The 23,061-nt window shown below is 37.5% G+C and overlaps 1 protein-coding gene across 5 annotated transcripts in view; it reads left to right on the forward strand.

Moving 5' to 3' along the window:
• The window catches only part of agbl1 (AGBL carboxypeptidase 1), a 209,881-nt gene that overhangs the window by 86,069 nt on the left and 100,751 nt on the right, over positions 1-23,061 (forward strand). For all 5 annotated transcript variants that reach the window (XM_079603533.1, XM_079603535.1, XM_079603536.1 and 2 more), the window contains 6 exons: positions 1,927-1,994; positions 7,808-7,871; positions 10,249-10,395; positions 12,487-12,618; positions 14,242-14,335; positions 21,990-22,027. In XM_079603533.1, coding sequence (XP_079459659.1) covers positions 1,927-1,994; positions 7,808-7,871; positions 10,249-10,395; positions 12,487-12,618; positions 14,242-14,335; positions 21,990-22,027 — 543 coding nt within the window. The remainder of the gene's footprint in view (positions 1-1,926; positions 1,995-7,807; positions 7,872-10,248; positions 10,396-12,486; positions 12,619-14,241; positions 14,336-21,989; positions 22,028-23,061) is intronic.

Raw genomic sequence — 23,061 nt, forward strand, 5'->3', positions numbered from 1 at the left:
AACGTTATGACCTGAAGAACCTACTGTATATATCGAAGCAAACTGCAGTATTGATTTTCTCTCAGTATTCTGTTTTAGTTGGACTGTATGTATGTGCAGCCCTTACAACACAATTTATTTGCTCTTTCATAGCCCAGCATACTAGATTTCTTAGGTTTGCTTCCTATGGTTTTCAAAGAAATCTATCTATCTATCTATCTATCTATCTATCTATCTATCTATCTATCTATCTATCTATCTATCTATCTATCTATCTATCTATCTGTACATCCCTATTCATAAGTCACTTTGGATAAAATTGTATGCCTAATGTAACTTTTAGTCGAAACAAGAATTTAATGAATTAAATGAATTTAATTTGAAATGTATTGTTGATGATAACCCCTTGAGATATAAAGGCCCGATCACACCAAGAACGATAACTATAAAGATAACAATAGCTATTTTAATTCACACCAACGCACAATACCGTTCTGTTTATTAAGCATGCGTTGCAGTTTTGTCTGCTGGTTTAAATGCTCAAGCTCTTTAAAGCAGGATGGATTCTGATTGGCTGTCAATGTTTTTATTGTTTATCAGCTGGAAAAACCAAATTGATGTGAAAATAACTCCAATGATATTGATATAGTGTGGACTCTGCTATTCTTTTAAATTTAGAATGATTTTTAGAGATGCACCAGTCGACTGGCCATGAATTGGAACGGTGTTGTGCCGAATTTCGATTCCCCGCCAAGTCAAACTACCTGATTGCCTAATCCTAACCCCACCCCATCACTTAATCTTCAACACATCTAGGGGGTAATAATCTGGCAGGGGTCAGAAAGAATTTGGCAACAGGACAAGCCTAAGACGGACACAAAGAGGAGAGCACAGATGAGAAAAATAGTAGCTTACTGTACTAGGAGCAGCAAGCGCACTGTTCACTCTAAATAATAAAAGAAAAAAAATGATTGAACTGGGGGGTGGGGGTTTATATGAATGTATTTCTGAAGGGAACTGAACTGACTGTCTTCAGATGCCATTTTTGTAATGCCAAATATTAGACAAAGTCCGCTATATATTCCTGCTGTTCCATAAGCACCACCTACTGACAGAGAGTGGATTTGCATTTTTATTCAGTCCGTCCGGTGTTTTGGTTTTGTACAGGTATTTTTAATGTAGCATAATTTCACAAAGCCACAAAGTCAGATCATGCATTTTGCTTTTAATCCTGAAATGATAGAACCTATATTCAATAAAGAAAAAACCCCTGCTCATTCATGCTAAATGTTTGTAGCGTCTCTTGATTAAAATGCAGTGGTTCCCTGTAATTTCATGATTGGAAATTGCCTTAATTGGTAAAACTGCTATAGGCCTTTGAGTTTGGTAACACAAATGTTGCCTATTTAATTGTTCTTCCCGGCATCAGATGCCCCTTTATGGCAGCAAAAACACAGCTGTGAATGTGTGTTCAATACTAATCACGTTCATTTACTCAGCCGAGATTCATTTCAGGGATAGATCATCTTTTTAATGCTAGTGCCAGTCCATGTTTAAACACAGCCTGCCTCTGTTAGCTCTGTCACGCATGTACACACACACACTCGCTCGCCTCTCTTCCTAATCGCACACATACACACACTCGGAGAAGATTCCTCAGCCTCTTGATATCCCTCCAGCCCGTGTCCTCTCTACTGTGAAATGCTCGGCTTGGTTTAATCCCTGTGTCTCGTCAGGCCCTTTTAATAGGAGCCTCATCTCAATGTCCGTGCACAACTGGAGCAGCCCGCGGGTTTATCTGAGGGAGATAGAGTTTCAGGCGACAAGCTGAACCCCTCTCGGCTTTAACTGTACCCGTCTGTCTTGTTTAAGCACAGAGGGAGAGGGTGCTGCCTCTGTGTCACTCTAACCTCTCTTTCATTTCTCCTTCCTCGTTCCGTTCTTCAGCCCGATCGAGACCCACCATGGCATCGCCGAGCTCCAGCGGACTCGAGGTTCTCCTCAGCACGTTGCAGGTAAACACACATTGTTTCTGAACGCATGCATCTGGATTGTCTCTGATTCTAAGCATAGCAACGGCCTACAGATGCAAGCAAGCGCGCTGGTGACGACTGCCCACACATGCAGGACACTTTTCATGTGCTGAGTGGGAAAGATTAATTACATGGTATCGCAGGACCATGAAAAGTATAGCCTGTGGTTTAATGTAAACATGCCCCCCCTCCCCCTCCCCCCAAGGCAAATTCGAAACATTTGCGTTAACATGCGTGATGGAGCGCAATGCTTGAAACTTTAGCTGCAATTTGCAGACTGCATGGCGGTATCATTGCAAGCGCTATTTTGAACTAGTGTGTTCTATTTTCCAAGGCAAACTGCATGCTCAGTTAGTTTTTTTTTCCCGCATTTTTATTTATTTAAAGTTGCACTTTTTTGTTTGTTGTACTAGACCAGGAGTTCTCAAACTGGTTTGTCAGCCGAACCCCTTAGACGTAAAATATTACAGTATATATATCAAATATAGGCTGTATGTAAAATATGTACTTAAAGTACCTCCTGGGATTAAGGTTACATGACATACAAGTAAACAGATAAAATATTTAATCTTTTTTTGGTTAGTGTTTTTATTTAAAAAATTATAGGGCTGCATGTGTATAGGGCTTATTATTTGTATTATTGTTGTTATATTATTATTTCTTTAAAAATTAAGATATAAATATATTACTGTTGTAAATTAGAGTTCTGTAAAAAAATTGTTATAATTCTAATAATTGTATTTTACACTGCAAGCTACAGTACTAATATTTACGTCTTCACTTTCAAAATTGCAAATCTGTGAGTTTTTATTTTGGCGGAATATTAGTGAAATGCTGTAAACTTCTATCCACAGGAATCTTAGAAATTTTGCACAAATCAGGGCAATGACCAGTTATATAGTTTCGTGGTCATTTTAGTAAAGCATTTGACTGAAAATAAATAAAGCATACTCCAGAGTGCCGCGTGATTAAGTAAAAAGGATTATATGGGTTGACGTGGCTTCATACACATGCAGATATAATTCTGATATTTGTAGTTGTTAATAGTGGTAGTGTTTATTCAAACCATTAAGAGACAGTAATGGCATAACAGCATCCATCGATACAATAGTAATTGTTGTTTTTAAAATGAAAGGACCGGTAAACATTACATTTCGTTCCCTGTTTTCCATATCTGTTTTGAGTAGATTTGTTGTGCTCGCAGAATGCCTCAAATTGTACATTTTAAATGTGATTTTTATCCACTTCCACAGCTTATGGTGACTGATTTCATATCAATGATTTGTATATCAGCTGCTGCCAATGAACTGCAAAGGCCTTATGTGCTCACAGGAGGGCGACGTGCCGAATTTCAGATAACTTTCTACCTCTTGCATGAAAATCAAGCTCAGAGGAGCAGAAATTATTTAGTGTACGCGTCAAAGCGATTAATTGCTAGTGAAAAGCATAAGATGAGATTTATTCCCTCTATGCTGATAAGAGCGTTGTAAGGAGAAGGAGAAAAGCAAGCGCAGCAATGAGCTCAGTGTGAGATTAATGAAAGCTTTAAACTAAAGGTTTCATTCTGATCTCATCAGAAGGGAAACATTTATTTGTAAATGTAGAACAGAGAACATTGTTGACGTAAATGCATATCAAGTTTTTTTTTTTAACAAATGATCTTGAACTTATAGTCCTATAAAGTCTCTCTAGTTTTTCTTTAAATAGCAAATTGTTCTCTGATCCATAAATTGACTGAACTCTGACGTTACCGTTAACACTGCCGTTCAAAAGTTTGGGATCGGTAAGATTTTTTATGTTTAAAAAAAAAAGATCTTATGCTCGCTCACAAAGGCTGCATTTATTTGAAACACACACACAAAAAAACAGTAATATTGTAAAATATTATGACAATTTAAAATAACTATTTTCTATTTGAATATGTTTTAAATATAATTTATTCCTGTGATGCAAAGCTGAATTTTCAGCATCATTACTCCAGTCTTCAGTGTCACATGATCCTTAAGAAATAATTCTAATATGCTAATTTGCTGCTCAAAAAAACATTTATTATGTTGAAAACAGCTGTGGACAATTTTTTTTGGAAAAAGGATTCTTTGATGAATAGAAAGTAATATTTCATTTATTTAAAAATATAATATTTTGTAACATTATGAATGTTTTTATTGTAACTTTTGATTAATCTAATGCATCCTTTCTGAATAAAAGAATTGATTCTTTTTATCCCCCCAATTTTTTTTTTCCATAACGGTGTTTCAACTTTGATAATAATAATAATAAACTTTTCTTGAGTAGCAAATCAGCATATTAGAATGATTTCTTAAGAATCATGTGACACTGAAGACTGGACTACATCACAGGAATATATTACATTGTAAAATATATTAAAATAGGAAATAGCTCTTTTAAATTGTAATAATATTTAATATGTAATTGTATTAGTATTTTTAAATAAAAAAAAGCAGCCTTGGTGAGCATAAGAGAAAAAAATCTTTCCGATCCCAAACTTTTGAATGGTAATGTATGTACAATACATACATAAACAGTTCAATGACTGTAATATTCATCCTTGCCTAGTAATTTCAGTAAATGTGTGCCAGAGATATATTTTTTATTATATTATTATCTTTAATATTTGAATAAAAAGTTTTTAATGTAATAACAACAAATTTGCGCCTTTGAATGCGACACAAAATAAGCTATACTTTTCAGATGAAAAAAAGTGCCTCTGTATGTACTGTCAGTTCAAATAAGGATGCTTGCAACTGCTTGGCATTGGCCATGTGGCCTCGGCTCTGAAGAATTGACTCCTTTATTACAACACAAACTGACAAGGGTAGCTAGTAATACCCTCACGATTAGCCACAGCCAGTGTGTCGCCTTCCTCCAGCCATGACTGGCATCAAACGTGGCAATAAGTTCCAAATTCACAGTCCTTGACATGAAGCTGTTGATGCCTGAAATGGGATTCCCGCTAATTCAAATTGAGACTGACACAGACGCTCAGGGTGCTGTGTCTGAGTTTTCTTCTTCTTCATATTCTCCCCCTGCTTTCCCCTTCCTGTTTTATAGCTCTCGTATCACCTCGCAGAGACACGCCAGGTCCTGCCTTTGGTGTCTAAGATGTAAAAAAACATTTTAAGGTGTGTCAGAATAACTTTTAATAGATTTTCTGCGCTATTTAGAATTGTTTGCCCATCCGGCTTACACAGGATGTTCAGCCAAAGCTCTCCCGCTGCGTTCCTGCCACCGTCTAAAAAGTTAATGGTGAGCACAGAGAGGTAGTCAGTGTTTCTCATTAAATAATTTGCAGATATGAAATGAGTTTCACTTTCAAGTGGGTTCCTGAGAATATTAACTCATGTCCTTCTCCCTATTGACAGATGAGAAGCAATGCTTTTTGATTGTAGCTTGGCATAGGTGATGCCGGACGAAAATAGAAGTAATTATTCATAATTTCAAGTATCACTGGATTATTCTGTTAAAAGACTGTTGATGTAATGCTCTAATGATGTGCCAGCTGGCTCTGTATGCTGGTCACGCTCATTAATGTTGAGTAATTAACATGGTTGTGTGGAATTATCCCAGATGTTGATGACAGGGCTATCAATTTCAAAGAAAGAGCACAGGCTCTATTCTACTAGTCTAGTGTAAAAGTTCATCCTCAGTGAAATATAGTTTCTTCATTAAAACCACTCACCTTTAGGGTCAAAAAATAATGGGGGTATTTGGAGCGAAAATGCCACAGAATGTGACAGAAATGCCTTAGAAACAAAATGTATCAATTTATTTGTTCATAATGTCACATTTTATATTTTTCCATGATATGTTTTCTAGTTATATGGATATTGCATAAAACATTGGTTTAATTAAAATATTAACGCATAGCAAAAAGCCCAGTCCAAGTAATACTTCACCCAAAAATCATTTATTAGCCCTCAGGTTTTTCCCAGTTTTATGATTTTTCTTTCTTCTGTGGGACACAGCAGGATTTGTGTCCAATGAACAAGGATCGAAACGAAGCTATTATGCTCTAAAACTGACAAAAAACTACCATACATTTATAAAAATGATCCATGCTATCCATGTGCTCCCTTTAGTTTAGAGTCTTTCAAATTCATGCAATTGAGGAAGAAGCTAAAAATTTAAGTCGTATTTGCTGAAAATCTTCTTGTCTGCTCCAGCTCTTAATATATACTTAATGATTTTGGTTTGATGATCAAATATCACTTGTCCACATAATTATCATTGATGTGAATCCTGATGTGAAGCATCTTGATGTAGCATTTGAATGTACAGGAACATAAATGAGATTTGAGAAGTAACTTGTAAAGTAACATTGAATTAATGAATACAAAATTTATGTAAAATTTAAAATTAAAGTTAAAGTGGCACTGGTCTTCTAAAAGGGTTAAATATAATTTTTTTAAAAAAATTTAAATAACTTTTTCCCTATCTCTTGTTAATCAGGACACTTTAAACTATTTAAAGACAACAACAAAAAACAGCCTTTTTTTTAGCTTAAAGGAACATTTTCCAACTCCCCTAGAGTTAAACAGTTGAGTTTAACCGTTTTCGAATCCATTCAGCCGATCTCTGGATCTGGCGGCAGCACTTTTAGCATAGCTTAGCATAGATCATTGAATCTGATTAGTTTGTTAGCATCTCTCTCAAAAAAAAAATGATCAAAGAGTTTCGATATTTTTCCTATTTAAATCTTGACTCTTCTGTAGTTACATCGTGTACTAAGATGTAAAAAAGAAAATGAAAACTTGCAATTTTCTAGGCCAATATGACTAGGAACTATACTCTCATTCCTGCGTAATAATCAAGGAACTGTGGTGCTGTACCAGCAGAGCAGGCGCTAACGGTCTAATCAGATTCAATGATCTATGCTAAGCTATGCTAAAAGTGCTACCGCCAAATCCAGAGATCAGCTGAATGGATTAGAAAACGGTAAAACTCAACTGTTTAACTCTAGGGGAGTTGAAAAATTAGCCTATTTCCAAAAAAAGTGGAGTGTTCCTAAAATAAATCATATAATATATCTTGCTGATAGGCTTTATCCAGAACCAGTGTTGTTGTTGTTAACTGAAACTACTAAAAATCGTTTTCAAAATAAAGCTAATTCAATTAAATAATTATAAAATAACACGGTCCAGAATGCATCTATTATTATAGGCCCAAACAATATGTCTCCACAGAAACTAGCCCCATTGAGTTATAAAGTATGACTGCTCTGCTGACACCGATCTCTCTTGTCAGTTCCCTAATGTGGGTAAGAGCGGCAGCCTCCTGGCAGGACAGGACTCTTTGTGGTGCAGTTGGCTATGGAGATACCTAATAGGATTCAATGGCCACTGTCAGAAAGACACGGCCACCACAGATGCAGGCAGGACAGTGTTGTGTTCTCTCTCTTTCTCTGCCATTTTTGCCCAACCATGAGAGCCAAAGCTTGAATCCCCAGCTGTGGAGTTCCTTCTCTGAGGATTTCGGCCCCCGACCGCCTACCCGTCAACTGCTGCTGCTTTTAACCACAGGGCTCCGGGTCCCCGCCGGGGTACGAGCCCTCATTGCATTCTGAAAACAGACACAATGCTGGAAGATTTCACTGTACCAGCCAGGACACACTCAACACTATATATCATGGGTTGTAAATAGTAACGTCATCTTAGTTGCTTAGATTGTTTCCTATTTGTTGAGATACATTTTGTGTGGACGCTATAGGTAATTGTAATGCAGAAGCCAGGTTCAACTTTAAGCTTCATTGTTTAAGTGTGTTGTTCTCTTTTCAGAACGCTGGAGACATCGAGAGTATGCTAAACATCCTCAACGTCCTGGATGAACTGTTGTCAGCAGGTGAGATGTCCATTTCCTACAGACAAATTTGTTGATTAATTTTCTGTCACGTCTCTGCACTGATTGCAAATGTGCTGAAATTTGTTTAATCAACCATAAGGAGTGAAACCATATGTGTGTCCAATAAAGCCACAAACCACCTCCACAAAAAAATTATTTGCTGATATATAGGCGTTTCTTCAACTTTGGACACTTTTATGTTCTGGGGATTGATTTTTACTACTGTAATATATTTGAACATTTATTTATTTATTTATTTAAGTCTCATTAAAACAGTTTGGAAACTTTTCAGCATGCCGTTGCTATGTTTTTGGTACTTTTCAGATTACTTTATTTTTTTTAGTTTACTCTCATTCTGAACCCAGACTTTCAACCTCAAAATGTGAAAATTTATCAGAAATATATTATATTATTATTATAGTTATTTGTAGTTCCTATTATATTTCCGAAAAAAAATATTTATATTAATTTGTACACAACCCTCAGCTGTGGTGTCATTTCTATCACGACTAACAATTTTGCCCCAATTCATTTTTGTTAGTTACTGTAATTGGTTACAAAGGAGACAGTGAAGAGCAGGCTTGAGATGAAATATGAGATGTGACATAAAGAAAACAGGCTGTGTCTGAAATCGCCTCCTATAGCCTTAAAGGGTTAGTTCACATAAAAATAAAGATTCTGTCAGTAATCACTCACCCTCATGTTGTTCCAACCCCTTAAGACTTTCGTTCATCTTCGGAACACAAATTAAGATATTTTTGATGAAATCTGAGAGCTGTCTCACTCCTCCATAGGCTTCTAGGCAATTTCATTCTGCCGGTCCAGAAAAGTTAGTAAAAACATTGTTAAAATAGTCCAAGTGACTACAGTGGCTCAACCTTAAGTTTATCAAGTGACGAGAATACTTTTTGTGTGCAAAAAAACAATGCATTTTCTTCTGTGTGGGCCTCTGACGCGAGTTCACGAGAGCGCCGCGATGCATGCGCGAGAACTGAGAAGATGGGTGTAGACAGGGGGCTAATTCGAACACAGTAAAAAGAAAAATCAAGGTAAATATAATCATTATCATAATAATCATAATCATTTCCTGTCATCCTGTTAAATATGCATGAAAGTAGAGTTTTGTGTTTATAATATATAAAGCTAGTAGCCTGGGAAAACCCAGACCACTTCCGGCAAATTTAGATTTGCTCTGCAAGTGGGTCTGGCAAAGAGCCCATTGAAACCCATTTTCAATCCGTTCGAAATCGCGGCACCAATCAGAAACGTTGGGGCGGGCTTTACACGATGACGACAGAGCAGAGACGGTGACTGACGCAGATTTTGCACATTACAGAGATGGATGCCGCCGTGGAACATCACAACATCACTCGTTCGAATCAGCTATCGCGTCTGTTTCAAGCGATTTAAAATTGTCATTTTCGTTAACACAAACAGAGAATTGCTGAGAGTCTCGAGATGTTTCTCCGTCGCTCTGCATACGTCATGTCATTCATCGCTCTGATTGGTTTTAGATATATCCGACGTCCGTTGGTGACGCCCCTGTGGAAATGAATTGTCTATGGAGCTTTGCCAGACCCTTACTCAGTTACAACTGAGAGTGGTCTGGGTTTTCCCAGGCTATAAAGCTAGACAACATTTAAAAAAAATACTACACATATAATTTCTGCAACAGAATATGGTTAAAGGCAAGACAATCACAGGACCAAAAGTGTCCATAATCGAAGAAACCACCATATGCAGTATACTTTTCATGCACATTTCAATTTATGTGTGTAATGAATCACTTTTTTCTAATTTTTCTAAGTCGCTTTGGATAAAAGCATCTGCTAAATGAACAGATGTAAATAATGTACTTGATTTAAATTATGAGAACTTGAGAGAACACAGACAAAAATATGATTGTTTGAAATGTTGAAAAAAACTGCAGTAATCCAGAGGGATTAACTTCAGAATGAAACCTTTTAAAGCAGCCCTAATAAAACATGACGTCACTGCACATTTCTCCCAGGATCTAATTATATAAACTGCACTGTTTGAATGATATTTATTTCCATATCTTGGGCTTATTCTAGTCTATTATTCACCAACAAATCTATCGAGTAATACTCTTGTAGAGGTGGAGCAGTGCTATACTAATCCTGTAATCTGAAATGAATTCACAGCAAAGTAATTAGCCAAATTTATTCACCCAGCCTCCAGCACAAAGTTCTAATCAGCACGAATTTTCATAAGTTCTGAAAGAAAGTCGAAAATAAACCCAGACATCATCTTGTGATAATCCGCCAGTGGCAAAGATGGCACCGCTGGTTGGTGTAAGAGTTGTTATCAGCCTAAATTTGACATTTTGTGAAATTATGGCGGGTGTTTCCTGTAGGCACAGACAGACGGATTCATCATATGATATCGAAAGGAGGCAGCGAGGCTCTGCTGACGGCTCTGGTGAACTCAGCCCACAGCTTCACACCCAACTACACCGTCCTGCTGCCGCTACTGCACCTGCTGGCCAAGGTGGGCCACCGAGGTGAGGGATGGGGGAGAGGGAGAGGAGACACAGGAATGAGTGACACAACATTCACAACATGTTATTTTACTGATGACAATGAGTCATTTAACAGATTTCCCTGAGCAATGCAAAAATCAAATGCAAATATTATAGTATTATTTATATAACATCATAGTATTTATTAATATATTTTTAATTTGCTTTATTTTTATACTTTCAGTTTTCATTTCAATTTTAGTTTGAGTTTTAGTAATTGTATGTGCTTTTGTCCTTTTTAGCTTTTGCACATTTCTATTTAGCTTTCATTTATTTACTCATTTAGTTTTACTCATTTTAGTACTTTAACTTATTTCAGTTAGTTGTCAAGGCAACATTTCTACTTTTCATCTAATATTTATTTATTCATATTTATATTACATCTAATATCTAAATTTATATTTTATCTTACTTCAGCTTTATTTCAATTTGTAACAGTTTTCGTTAACTATAAGAACACCGGTAAATGGTTGCCTGTATTTCAGCTAGTGTATAAAATAGCATATATTTCTAAAATTTCCCCTGGAAGAAATAGCAGGATAGGGGTTTAAAACAACATTAGGATGTGTAAACAATCAATGACAGAATTTAAATTTGAGCTTAACTAATCATTCAATGTCAAATCAGATTTTTTTTTTTTTTTTGTCATTCGCCCAACATTTTAACCTTTTAGTGTGGACCAAAAATAACCTCAGATTTGTTCAACTCTCTCCCAACTCTTTTTTTTTCCAATCATTCTCACTGTGGGAAAAAGTCATATTTCTCATTACGATTTATAATTTAGTCATCTTTAGTGCTTAGTGTTTCTGAATTCACAGTTGAATTGCTATAAATAGCACCTCACAAAAATAGATGTCTCTCATATATGGATTGGCCATAAGTCACATCTCGTGTGGAGGGTGCAGACAGCATGTGTGGGGTCACTGTCGGGTCAGGTAAAAGCCCTCGATCCTGTGGGGTCAGAGGTCACCATCTAAGCACAAGCGTGGCCAATGTTTCGATGTTGTGTAACTTAAGGAGCGAGTGTTTGATCCCTCGGCGGATCTTGTGTCTGTCAGCGTTCCACTCTTGCACTTTGATGTCTGTCCTAATGAACCTCCGCAACAGGGCGAGTCAAAACAGCAGGGAATGTTTTCCTTCGTCCTCACGTCTTCCTTTTCCATTTAGACAAAACAAGTCTAAAAACAAACTCCATCTGTCGAAAGCGTAAACTCATTCGCAAACAGGAGCTTTTTTTTGTGATCAAGCTGTTTTTGTAAGCGCTGGTAGTCATGGTGGGCCTGTGGGATGTTGGGTAATGTTGTAGATTTGAATAATTTCTGTAACTTTTCTCTCTGGGCAGTGGGTTTTTACAGACCGCATTTTGCCAGCACACACAGAGTTTTCAATAATCCATTTGCATTTACAAAGCAGAGATCATTGTCTGTTTCAAATGGCGCAATGATATGCACTGGTTTCCAGATCCATAAATAGCTGATTTACGGTGTGGAAATACTGTAACATCCAACAGCGTTTTCGTTACTCTGCGTTTTCTCATCTTACAAAAAGGATAGCTCACCCACAAACACTGTCATCAGTATTTCAACCTTCTGTTAATGCATGAATGAATGAAACATTTATATAGCCCTTTTAGATACTACTGTACAATCAAATGGGATCGGTGATCTCTCCTCAAAATTGGAGCCTACCTACAGTATTTATTAATTTACTAAGGAATTGTACACATTAAATCCATGAATGTGCATTCAAATCTAAATAGGGTCATTATGATTTCATGTATCACTGTATCAATGTATCACTCCTGTTCTTGCATTCAGACTTAGAATGAATCTGATTTTGTATTTGAATTTGAAAGTGAAGTTGTCCCTTTGATATCCCAATTTCCCTATTAGACATCCCAGCAAATGTGGTTTTGATCTCCAAACCAAAGTAATCTGTTTCATCACAGCTGCCAACAGCTCAAAAATGTTGCCTTCCCAGATCCCCGTAGTGAGCAAACACTGTCAAACAAGATGAGACAAATGTGCATTTAATGAATGTCAAAGAGGAACATAATTTTCTTATTTTCCTCAGATCGTCAAATTGGTCTGAAAGCACAGAAGGCAGATGCCGTTTTGGTGGTTCTGGGTTTGCTAAGACAGAATGCAAAGAATGCCCGGAGAGCCGCAGCCTGTCTTTGGGTCCTCAAAGTCTTCTGCTCTTCTGGTGAGTCAGATCTGAGATCAGTTCATTTTTGCCTTCCTAAGCTAAGCTTGCTCCTCATGATTTAAAGTAGATGAGCTACACTCAAATAAGCTAAAGTAGCTTCTTTGACTCGAAAACGTGGATTTTCAATACATTTTTGCATGAATTAATCTCAGTTGGGATGACAGTTTTAATCTTGAAAAGCTAACTAAATAAAAAACTATAATATACACTTCTGTTTGGGTTTTAAAATATGTTTTTTGAAAGAAGTCTCTTGTGCTTACCAACTCTGCATTTGTTTGATTAAAAATACAGTAAAAACTGTAATATTGTAAAATATTATATTACTACATAAAATATTACTATAATTTAAAATAACTGATTTTTATTTTAATATATTTTTAAATGTGCTACTTACCGTAATATATTTGTGGAAAGCTTGATATTTTTTTTCTGGATTCATTGATTAGAAAGTAAAAAAAAACAGCATTAATTTGGAATAGCAATTTATTTTAAGTCTACTGTCACCTTTGAGCAATTTAATACATCCTTGCTGAATTAAGTCATTTCTTTAATAAAAAATAAAAAAAGGAAAAAAGACGGAATGGAATTGAAAACAGCTCCCAACAATTCACATTTCACAATCTAAAAAAATGGCTTTTCCATGATGAGAAGAGTCTCATTCCATTTTCATGTTCCATCACCTTACTTTCTGCTTGTGTACCTCTGCGGTTTCACATCATTCCTATATAACAGCTTTTTTGATGAACATCTGTTTATTTCTTTGTATCTATGGTTATTTTCCCATCTTTCATAACACATTTCCAGCTATAGCGCATTCAAGGGAAATTGCAAACCAAGCGTTAGTACTTTTTGTGCCATTTGCTCAGGAGCTTCATTACTGCTGTATTTATGCACCCGCCATATTAAAATCTAACTTAAAGATGAATATATTGTGTTTTTGCTCTACATGTGGTTGGAGGAGGTTTTTCTCCAGCTTTGATTTACTATTGGTATGCGATTCCACCAGTGCTTGTTTTTGTGGAAAATGCGATAACGGGTAATCGGCCATAAAATGCAAATCGGCCTTTGTTGGGTTTTATTTCAAATGCAGTCGTCTTCTCGCTGTATGCAGAGTTGATAGTGTGGGGTCTGTTTATCAGTTATGTGACAGCTATCCTAAGAATGATACCAGCACGGGAAGTTCAGCTCTCAGGTTGTGACCGTGAGAAATGCACCTCTCAGTTATCGTTCCGAAAAGGCATCCAGAAGTCTTCTTTTATGTTTTATCATAAAAGCTGAAATATATATATTTTTGAAACACTAGACGTACAGCCTGTGCTCTAGGACACTGAAGAGATTCCGCTGTAGCAACCGTCAGTGTTTATGTAGCAAGCACAATATATTAATAGAAGAAATATCATCTGGGCACATGCCTTGTTTATAAGGATGAAGTTGGGACTTCGGTGGTCTCTTTAAATTCCCCCCTTGAGCCTATCGTTGTGGAGAACGATCACCCCCACACAAGATTGACACGGGGATCCGGTATACAGCACTATGAAATGTTATATTTCCAGTAGTGTTGGGCTCAGCAATGTTGCAAAGACTTTTCATATTGTGTTAATTACCTATCTGGTGTTTTAGTGACCACGGCTCACTTGCTGGGGAAGAACCGAGGGCTGGATGTGGTCTTCAAGCTTATATCTCCACACACCACCAAACACTTACGCACCGTCAAGTGAGTATCAAATTTCATGTGGGTGCGTCATTGGCGTATGCTAATCTTGCTCCAACTTGAGGGTAAGAACAGTTCTTACGTGCTGAGAAGACTGGTCATTACATTACTCACGCATGCTTACATTAGTCAAAATAACGAAGTATAAATACCGTAGATTTCTATTATTTTTATAAGACATACATAGACCTTGACCCTACCAGTATTATTTTGCTATTTTTTTAAAATATTATTTATTTATTTTTATTACTATTATTATGATTGATTATTATTTATATATTAAATATATAAATAGTTATAATGTGGGATTCGTATAATAGTTAAATAAATACATAAATCATTTTAGCTATTTATTGAATGCCCTTTTATATGTCATTTATGACAACATTTTATTTTATCAAATTGATTTTAAATGGAAAAATATATATATTTATATATATATATATATCACCTGGAATCTGAGTGGGTCATAATTTGACTTTCAGTGATTTCAAATTCTTCCAACACCAGAAGGTCAGCAGTCTGACTTTCAGGCGCTGCACAATGAGTCTGTGTCTCACCTGCAGGCACAGCCCGACTCACCTTGCTATGATAAAGGCCACCGCATAATCCTAATGTCAAACCCTTGAAATAGCAGATGTTCTGTTAAATATGTGTGCTTCAAGACTGGGCTTGTTTGTCAAAAATGGCAAGGTGACAAGGCCTTATTAAAAAAAAAAATTCTTAAACCAGTGTCAAAAATGGTTTCTAGTTTCAGTGAAGTTGTGCACCTTGACTTTTTAGCCTAAGGTATTTAGCTACTTCATTTTGTCGACTGTAAGGGGCTGTGTGTTTGTTTCTGCGCTGCATGTGGCATGACAGATGATCAAACCAAAAATGCTAACACAACCGTGAAGATGCGGCCCTCTGTGCTCTGGTCTTGTATAAACAGCGTCTTACATTGTAACTCATAGATCAAATCTAGTCCTGGTAAATTTGCATGCACGATACAACTCATTTTAGCAGTCATGCTCATTGAAATGCTCAGAACATGCTTGTTTACAGGGGTTTGGCAGCTGTGTGCTGCATAGATATGTGCTAGCCAGGTGCTGATTGGCAGTTACTAGCCTAACTTTGGTAAACAGTGCTTGACCTGCAGTGACAGGAAACGCATTCCCACATGAAGTGTGCAGCGCTTGTTGAGTGTGTCTTGATGCTGCACAGACCAGCAAACCCTGATCCAAGCTGTGTTCTGATTCACACGCAGTGTTCACTTTGTAGGGGATATCAGGAAAAGTGCATTTCACAAAATGTATTATCATAAAAAACTTTGTGTAGGACTGAGCATTCAATGACTGGCGGATATATTTCCTTCTGCTGGAATTCTGTAACATTATATGAAAATAATTGCTGATCTTCTAAATATTATCATCTGGCAGATGAAACACTGCACACATGCTGTTGGCATCAGACTAGCCTTGTTGGGTAACTGCAGAGAGCCTAGAGAGGGCGCTGTGCTTTCTTCTGCCAACTGTTGGAAAGCTGGAGCGATTCCATATCAACTTGCTGATAGCTCCCTGCACGCATACAGCGGATTACAGCAGAATGCCATCTAATTAGAATGCTCTCTCTCTTTTCCTGTACACTTCCTGTCTTGTGGGAATTCTGACATGGACGCACCAGAGAAGAAAATCTGCAAGTGCACCAAGCCGGCAAGCACATTTATCAGATGTGGGTGTAACCCAGTTCTAGACTTACATTTGAATATTGTTGGTTTAATTTGACATTATCTGGCTCAGAGCTGTGCTCCCGGAGTTAAGCAGCCAGAGAGGGTCCTTAGGTTATCGCATGGACTCGGAGAGGCATTGATTAGCTCTAGTCTTTAGTTCCGATTTAAGAGCAGCTACACAATCAGCAGAAGCTCTGGCCACTAATTGGTCAGGGCGTCAATTAGACACTGATGCTTCACTTAACCTGTTGGCAGTGAGCACCAAATTAACAAGAGAATGAGACAAGATAGCCTAGCCCTTTGGAGACTAGTGGAGACGGACTGTGCTCAGAATAACATACTAGCACACTAATATCTCTACAATAGGCTTGTATAGTAGTTAGACTGTGGACAATGCACAGCTCTGTTTGAAATGGTAATGATTTTATATATAATATTTATATATATATATATAATATCTCAATTAAACATTAATAGTGTATATTTAATATTTATTTTAAAATAAAATAAATTAAAAATTTTGTTTAGATTTTTTATAGTAATCATTATCACTAAAAATCATTTAGTTTAGTTAGAGAACAGACACTACAATTAAAGGAGTCATGACCTGTAGTTTTCACTTTTCCGCGAGAATCAATGTATGTTATGATTGCCTAACGATTATACACTGGCCGGGAAGATTTTACTTTCTGAGATTTTAATTTCTGCCCCGTCTTGACGTCAAGACGGGGCAGAAATTAAAATCTCGTATTTGAGTGCGCGTGCACGTGGGCTGGTTTACGAACCGGATATACCATATATGGACACCGCAGACCTATGCTGCAGGAAGCCCGCCCTGCCCCTCTCCCCCCTCATATTCAGTCGCGAAATATGCAGAATCGTAGTGCACACGTGAGTTACTCTGTTGTTGACTGCCAGAATCAACATGTAACTTAAATCTGTTTTCTCTCCCAAGAACGGACCAAGCTGTCAGGGACCAGTGGATTAAATTCATTTTTAATGATGCGGTTCCTACAACCCTTCCCACTGGCTTAACGTTAGGTGCTAATCATTTTACGCCGGAATCGTTCACAAATTTGAATGTCTAAAAAACCACAACGTGAAACAAGGCAAAAACACCACATGATAGCAAAGTTGATCTCAATACCCACTGTAAGCTGATAAAAAAGTAGACTACATCTCCGTTAATGTAATCTACATTAAATAAAAGGTATAATGTATGTCACAGTCAAAATGATTGTCTTTACCATTCAGAGACATCTTGATGTAGACGTCCTTCCATCGACTCTACATCTTCCCTTTCCAGCTCAGGTTCATGCTCGTGCATATACGGTTGAATCCCGTAGGTCGCTGCCAGGTCGGGTTCATTCACAACTTGCACCATGTCATTTTGGAATGATATGCTGAAGTTACCTGCGGTGTCAACCCCCCTCCTTCCTGCCACCAATCAACGACAGCCAAAATATCGCATCAGATCTCGCGAGACAATAATGCCTTCAGAAATAAGGGTCAGAGGAGCTCTGTGTTTATTTGTTTTCCACTTCTCTTTTTTAGAAGCGCCTGAAAGACTATAATAGAGCATGGGTATCCAAGGTAATACTAGGTTATGACTCCTTTAACTGAACGCATCTGCTCAATCCAGCTTGAGCCGTACGAGAGTCGAAGCACAGAGAGCGAGACGATCTGACTGACAAGACGATGGCGGAAGATTTGGTTTCAAAATGAAATGTAAAAGCACCTATTCGGCAATATTTAGTTTTTAAACCCAATGCTAATAGGGAACCTGCAAACATTAATGAGGCAATCTGTAAAGTTTGCCTGATGAAGGTGGCAGCATCCGGAGGTAACACTTCTAATTTACACACACACACCTTCAAGCGCACCACAAGAATGAGGCTGCCTTGCTAATTCGTTTGGCTAATAAAACTGCCTTATTAATTTTTTTTTATAAAAGTTCTATGACATTGTACTGTTTTGTTGTTGTGTTTCTCATTAAGAATAAAAATGAACCCACCATTCAAGCAATTGCCTTCCCCGAATTACCGCTAATTTGCAAAAGTAAAATGTGCACGGCCGCACTGGCATTCATAAGCAATTTAAAAGCGGGGTGTAAAAGAGGGAAAAACTCCAATGCTAGTATGCAGTATTTATAGCACACTAATCAGTATAAGCAAGAACTTTGTTTGAAACATGGCCAGAGACCACTGGGATATTTTTTTTGTTTTGTGATTACATATTTCACCTTTGAAACCTTTCAATGAACTGATCGCTCTGGGAAAGTTGCACTTTTGGATCCGGTTATCCCCCTTGGCAGAACTGTTTTTCCCACACTGAAATCATGTAAACTCAGAGTATAAATGTCATAAGCTGTTACATCCACATACAATCCCTCTAGACTGCTGACAGCACTTCAGTATCACTTGAAAGCCTATATCTCTGTAATACATACATCGGTTAAAATCGGCCTCTGAGGCCTTTACAGTGCGCTGCAAAGAGTTCCAATCTATGTTGAGAATTTCTCTGTTCACTCTCTGATGATTATGGAAAAATGAAAATACACAGGCAGAACAGATCAACATATCTTCCATATTGTCAAATTTGTCTGCTGGCTTTTTGCTGACAGCCTGGCCTCATAGCTCAAATCCCAGCTGAACATCTGTGCACTGATGCTCGTAGTCCAACCACTGATACCGTTTGTCATTTCAAAGAAGCGACAAGCCGTTTGCTCGGGGAAACAATGGCATTTGCCTGCCACCGAAATTGCAATACGCCGTTGTTTGCATTAATATCAGCAGCGTGACTCAAAGACTCTGACAGCGGCTGAAGCGAGATATGGTATGATTTCTTTATGGAGCTCCTAGTTTCCGCAAACAGAGGCTGTGGGTAAAGTGGCTTGACGATCCTGAGTACAGAATGGCAGTTTTGCGTCAGCGAGCTCCCGGCTGCTCAACCGCTGGGCTGTTTGTGCTCTCTTGCAGTTGGTGAACGGGGAGTGACATATTGTCTCTGTGATGGAGTCTTAACAATGTTGCGCACTGTAGGGGTCCGGCTACATACTGGTGTATGTCAATGAGGTTTTCAAGATTTACAGTGCAATGGTGTGACCAGAGAAACAGGGAGTGAGAGACAACAAATTAGATGAAGTCTTGTATAACCAGTGACTGACTGTCTTTCTGTCTGTCTGTCTGTCAACGTTTGTTCTATCTATCTATCTTTTCATCTGTCTGTAATTCTATCTAATGTTTGTTGTTCTGTCTATCATTTGTTCTGTATAACGTTTGTTTGTCCTTTCTATCGTTTGTTCTATATATCGTCTGTTCGTTCTGTTCTTTATGTTATCTGTCATTCTGTTATTAATTTTACTGTCTTTCTATATAGGCTCATTCAGTGCAGTTCGCAATCAACAAATACCACAGATTTATGTCAAGCAGTTGCAGATTGCTAGTGATTTACTGTTGATGAATTATTACATTATTTATCTTATGGTATTTATATCACCTGTTAACACTTGCTTTTCAGATAAATTTGGCATTGCAGGTGCTTTGTATACATGGGTTACCAGGGTAACCGTTCTATTTATGCTGTTCCATAAGTCACAGGTTTCAATCTCTTACAAATTACAGAAGTAAACGCGTGAATGCAGCATCACGCTGTTTTGTTGTTTTGGTTCAGGAGGAACTGTAAAAGGTTGACTGCTGTTTCATTTGCGGTGCTCGGTGACTGACGTCTGTCTAACTCTGCATAGCATGAAACGCGCTGATGATGTGTGATGTTTGCGCGAGCAGGGTTTCATGGAGGTATGGAGATATATACGTTGACAGACAGGCAGGACATCGGATCATTGCATTCAATACAATGATTGGACGAACATTTTATATTCCTACGGCCTTCCACAGACGATATATATACATATAAATACATTTAGACCACTCAACTTAGTGATTGCTAACAGGATGTGAAGAGATTTTGAACCAACATTAAAAAAAAATGGAACAAATCACTTACCCTGCCTTTAAATTTGAAATGAAAAACTCTGCATATATCCTGAATTCAGGAATTCAGACATTCTTTAATCAAATGAGATCTGAATTGTCCAGATCCAAGTTCTTTCTGTTTTTTTGTGGAACATGCAATGTTTAGTGAACAGAATGTTTAAGACTGCATGATGCACAACAAAGAATAGTCTGATAATTGAATGGCAAGGGCAGCATTTACAGCCAGATACCCCATGTAGATAATAGGCCCAATGCTGTTGTTCACAGTGCATGTGGTTTGAACACACATGGTCTTGACATTGATCTGCTCAGTGTCGTATCTCGATCCCACCGGTGATGAAAACGTGGTCCATCGCTGCAGCGTGACCCCTATCAAAAGCTCTCCAAGATGATTCCAATTGTGATGTGATGAGAGTCGAAATTGGCTTGATAATGTTGTTTGTGAGGATAGCACAAAGGAGTCTGTTGTGCTGCGTACACAAAGGACCGAGATACACCTTTTTTTGTTGAAGAAAACGGAGCTAAAAGCCCAAGCGTAAAGATGCACAATGGAATGATTAATGAGGTGAAATGAGAGGTACAGATGGTGCTCAACCAGAATAAGTATTTTGTCGCTGTGGGTAGTGCCGCCGTTTCTGCGGCATTTGCATCTTTTGACCACTAAGAGGCTCTTTAATCATAGACTTTTACAAGTTGTTATCAGGGCGAATATATCAAAGCGCATTTGCCAATAGATGCCAAAATAGATTTGACGGTTGCAGTCGGTGGATAATCTTAATCTTAAATTAGAACTAAGAAAAACATTGTAGTTAAATATGATGTGAGCAAATTTAGTAGGCATACTTTTGAACTTGTGTATGCGTGTGTTATTTAGAACCAATTCAAGCAGCATATAAATAACAAGACTGAGAGCCTGTGCTTACGTTTTACTGTAAGTTTCACAGTACTACCGTATTTTAGATTTTTACACATTTACATGTACAGTATGCAGTGTTATTTATATTATTGAATCATTTGATATTATTCTCGCCATAGAATATAGAAAAGGTGGTTTACTTTGCATGGGAGTATTAGAAGTGGTAGGCTGTATGTGGTATGATAATACTGTCACTACATTATTAAATATTTGTCACAAAAACAAATGTTTTGAATTTTTCATTTAATAATTCGCTAATAAAATGCTCATTTCATCAGTTCACGTATATACTTTTAATTAGTGTCTGTCCTTTTTGTAACAGCACAGATGACAATACACCTGCACATGACATGCAGACCTATATATCTGTCCATTAATTAAGAAATCGTTGAGCACTTTCAAATGTTTAGTTCAAATGTGAACATTAATTCGTAATTCATATTAACAAGACATGAATGAATAAAACGTGGCCACGACTGAACTAAAGCAATGGAACGAAAACAAAGGGACGGGTTAATCAGAATAAAGTATTTCTTTGGCTCAGTCTCAAATGGTGCACTTGAGTGTAGACTTTCTTTCTTTCTTTTTTTTACTACTTGTTTTTTCATCTCAGAAGCTCAAAAACATAGCTTTCTCTCTCCTCATATTTCAAGACATTGAATTGTGTCACCCGACAGGCCAGTGGTGATATTTATTGGCAGATTGTTGCAAAGCCATTCACAATTATTCTACGTTCGCCCCATGTGTATTGGGTTCAGGAATATGGAGACTATGCTGAATAAGCAGCCCTGTCGCTGCAAAATAAATGCTCAGGATCACAATGACAGCAATCTTTTTTTATTTATTTATATTTTTTTATAAGGCAGCAGTCTCTCCACCACCCCACCAATGCTAAGTGCAGCTGGAAGTGTGCCCACAGTACTTAGCTTTATGTGTGTTCAGAGAGGGGATAGAATGGTGCGTGCATGACGCAACTGCAGAAATGAAATGCCTCATATACATTTTTTAATGTCAGATGTGTTTTCTTTTTTTTCACAGAGCGGCCACCGATGCTTTTGCTGCAATGTTATGCTCAAGTAAGTTTTTTTTTCTTATGTTTTCTCTTTTATGAAGTGAAGACCAAGTATGGTAACCCATATTTGGAATTTGTCCTCTGCGTTTAGCCAATCCAAGTTAGTGCACACGTATTAGGAGCAGTGAGTAGTGAACACACACACACACACCCGGAGCAGTGGGCAGGCATTTGCTGTGGCGCCTGGAGAGTGATTGGGGTTAGGTGCCTTGCTCACGGGTATTGAAAAATGAACCTGAATCCTTCGGGTTACTAGCCTGACTCTCTAACCATTAGGCCACGACTGCCTTTTGCTTTATGTTTTATGAACATGCTGGGTGCATTACAATAATATTTCTGGGGAGTGGGGACATATTCTCCCAGCATACTTATGCTGTGATTGTGGTTTGAGACACCATAGCTCTGTTCCAAAACATATAAAAAAAGCAAATTGAGACAAATAATAAAATGGTAATTAAAATATAAATTTTAGAAATTCTAAATCATAAGCAGAACTACGTGTCGTTACTGTTTTTTCTTTTTGTTTTTTGTTTTTTTGTGATGGTTGTTCATGAGTCCTGAACAGTTAAACTTCTGTTCCTCAGAAAAATCCTGCCAATTCTTTAGATTTCCAGCATCTTTTGCATATCTGTACCCTATTATTTTGAGATGCACCTTTTCACAATGAAGACAATTTAGGGACTCATAAACTACTACGAAAGCTGCAAACATTCACTGATGCTCAAGAAGGAAACGCCATGCATTAAGAGCTAGAGGGTGAAAACTTATGAACAGAATGAAGATTTTTCTCATCTTTGTTTAGACTAGGACTACCCTTCAGAAGCTACAGAAGACACCTGCATGTTTCCCAGAAGACAAACTAAGTACAATTCACCCTGTTTTTTAAATGAAAAAAGTTTTCACCCCCCTGCTTAATGCATCGTGTTTCCTTCTTGAGCATCAGTGAATGTTTTCAGATTTACCTAGTTTAACTGTTAAAGACAAACAAGGGACAATAAATTGTATTTTACAATTGTATTTTAAATTGTATTTTGGAGT

This window comes from Phoxinus phoxinus (genome assembly GCF_949152265.1).
Source record: "Phoxinus phoxinus genome assembly, chromosome: 25".
Taxonomy (NCBI): domain Eukaryota; kingdom Metazoa; phylum Chordata; class Actinopteri; order Cypriniformes; family Leuciscidae; genus Phoxinus; species Phoxinus phoxinus.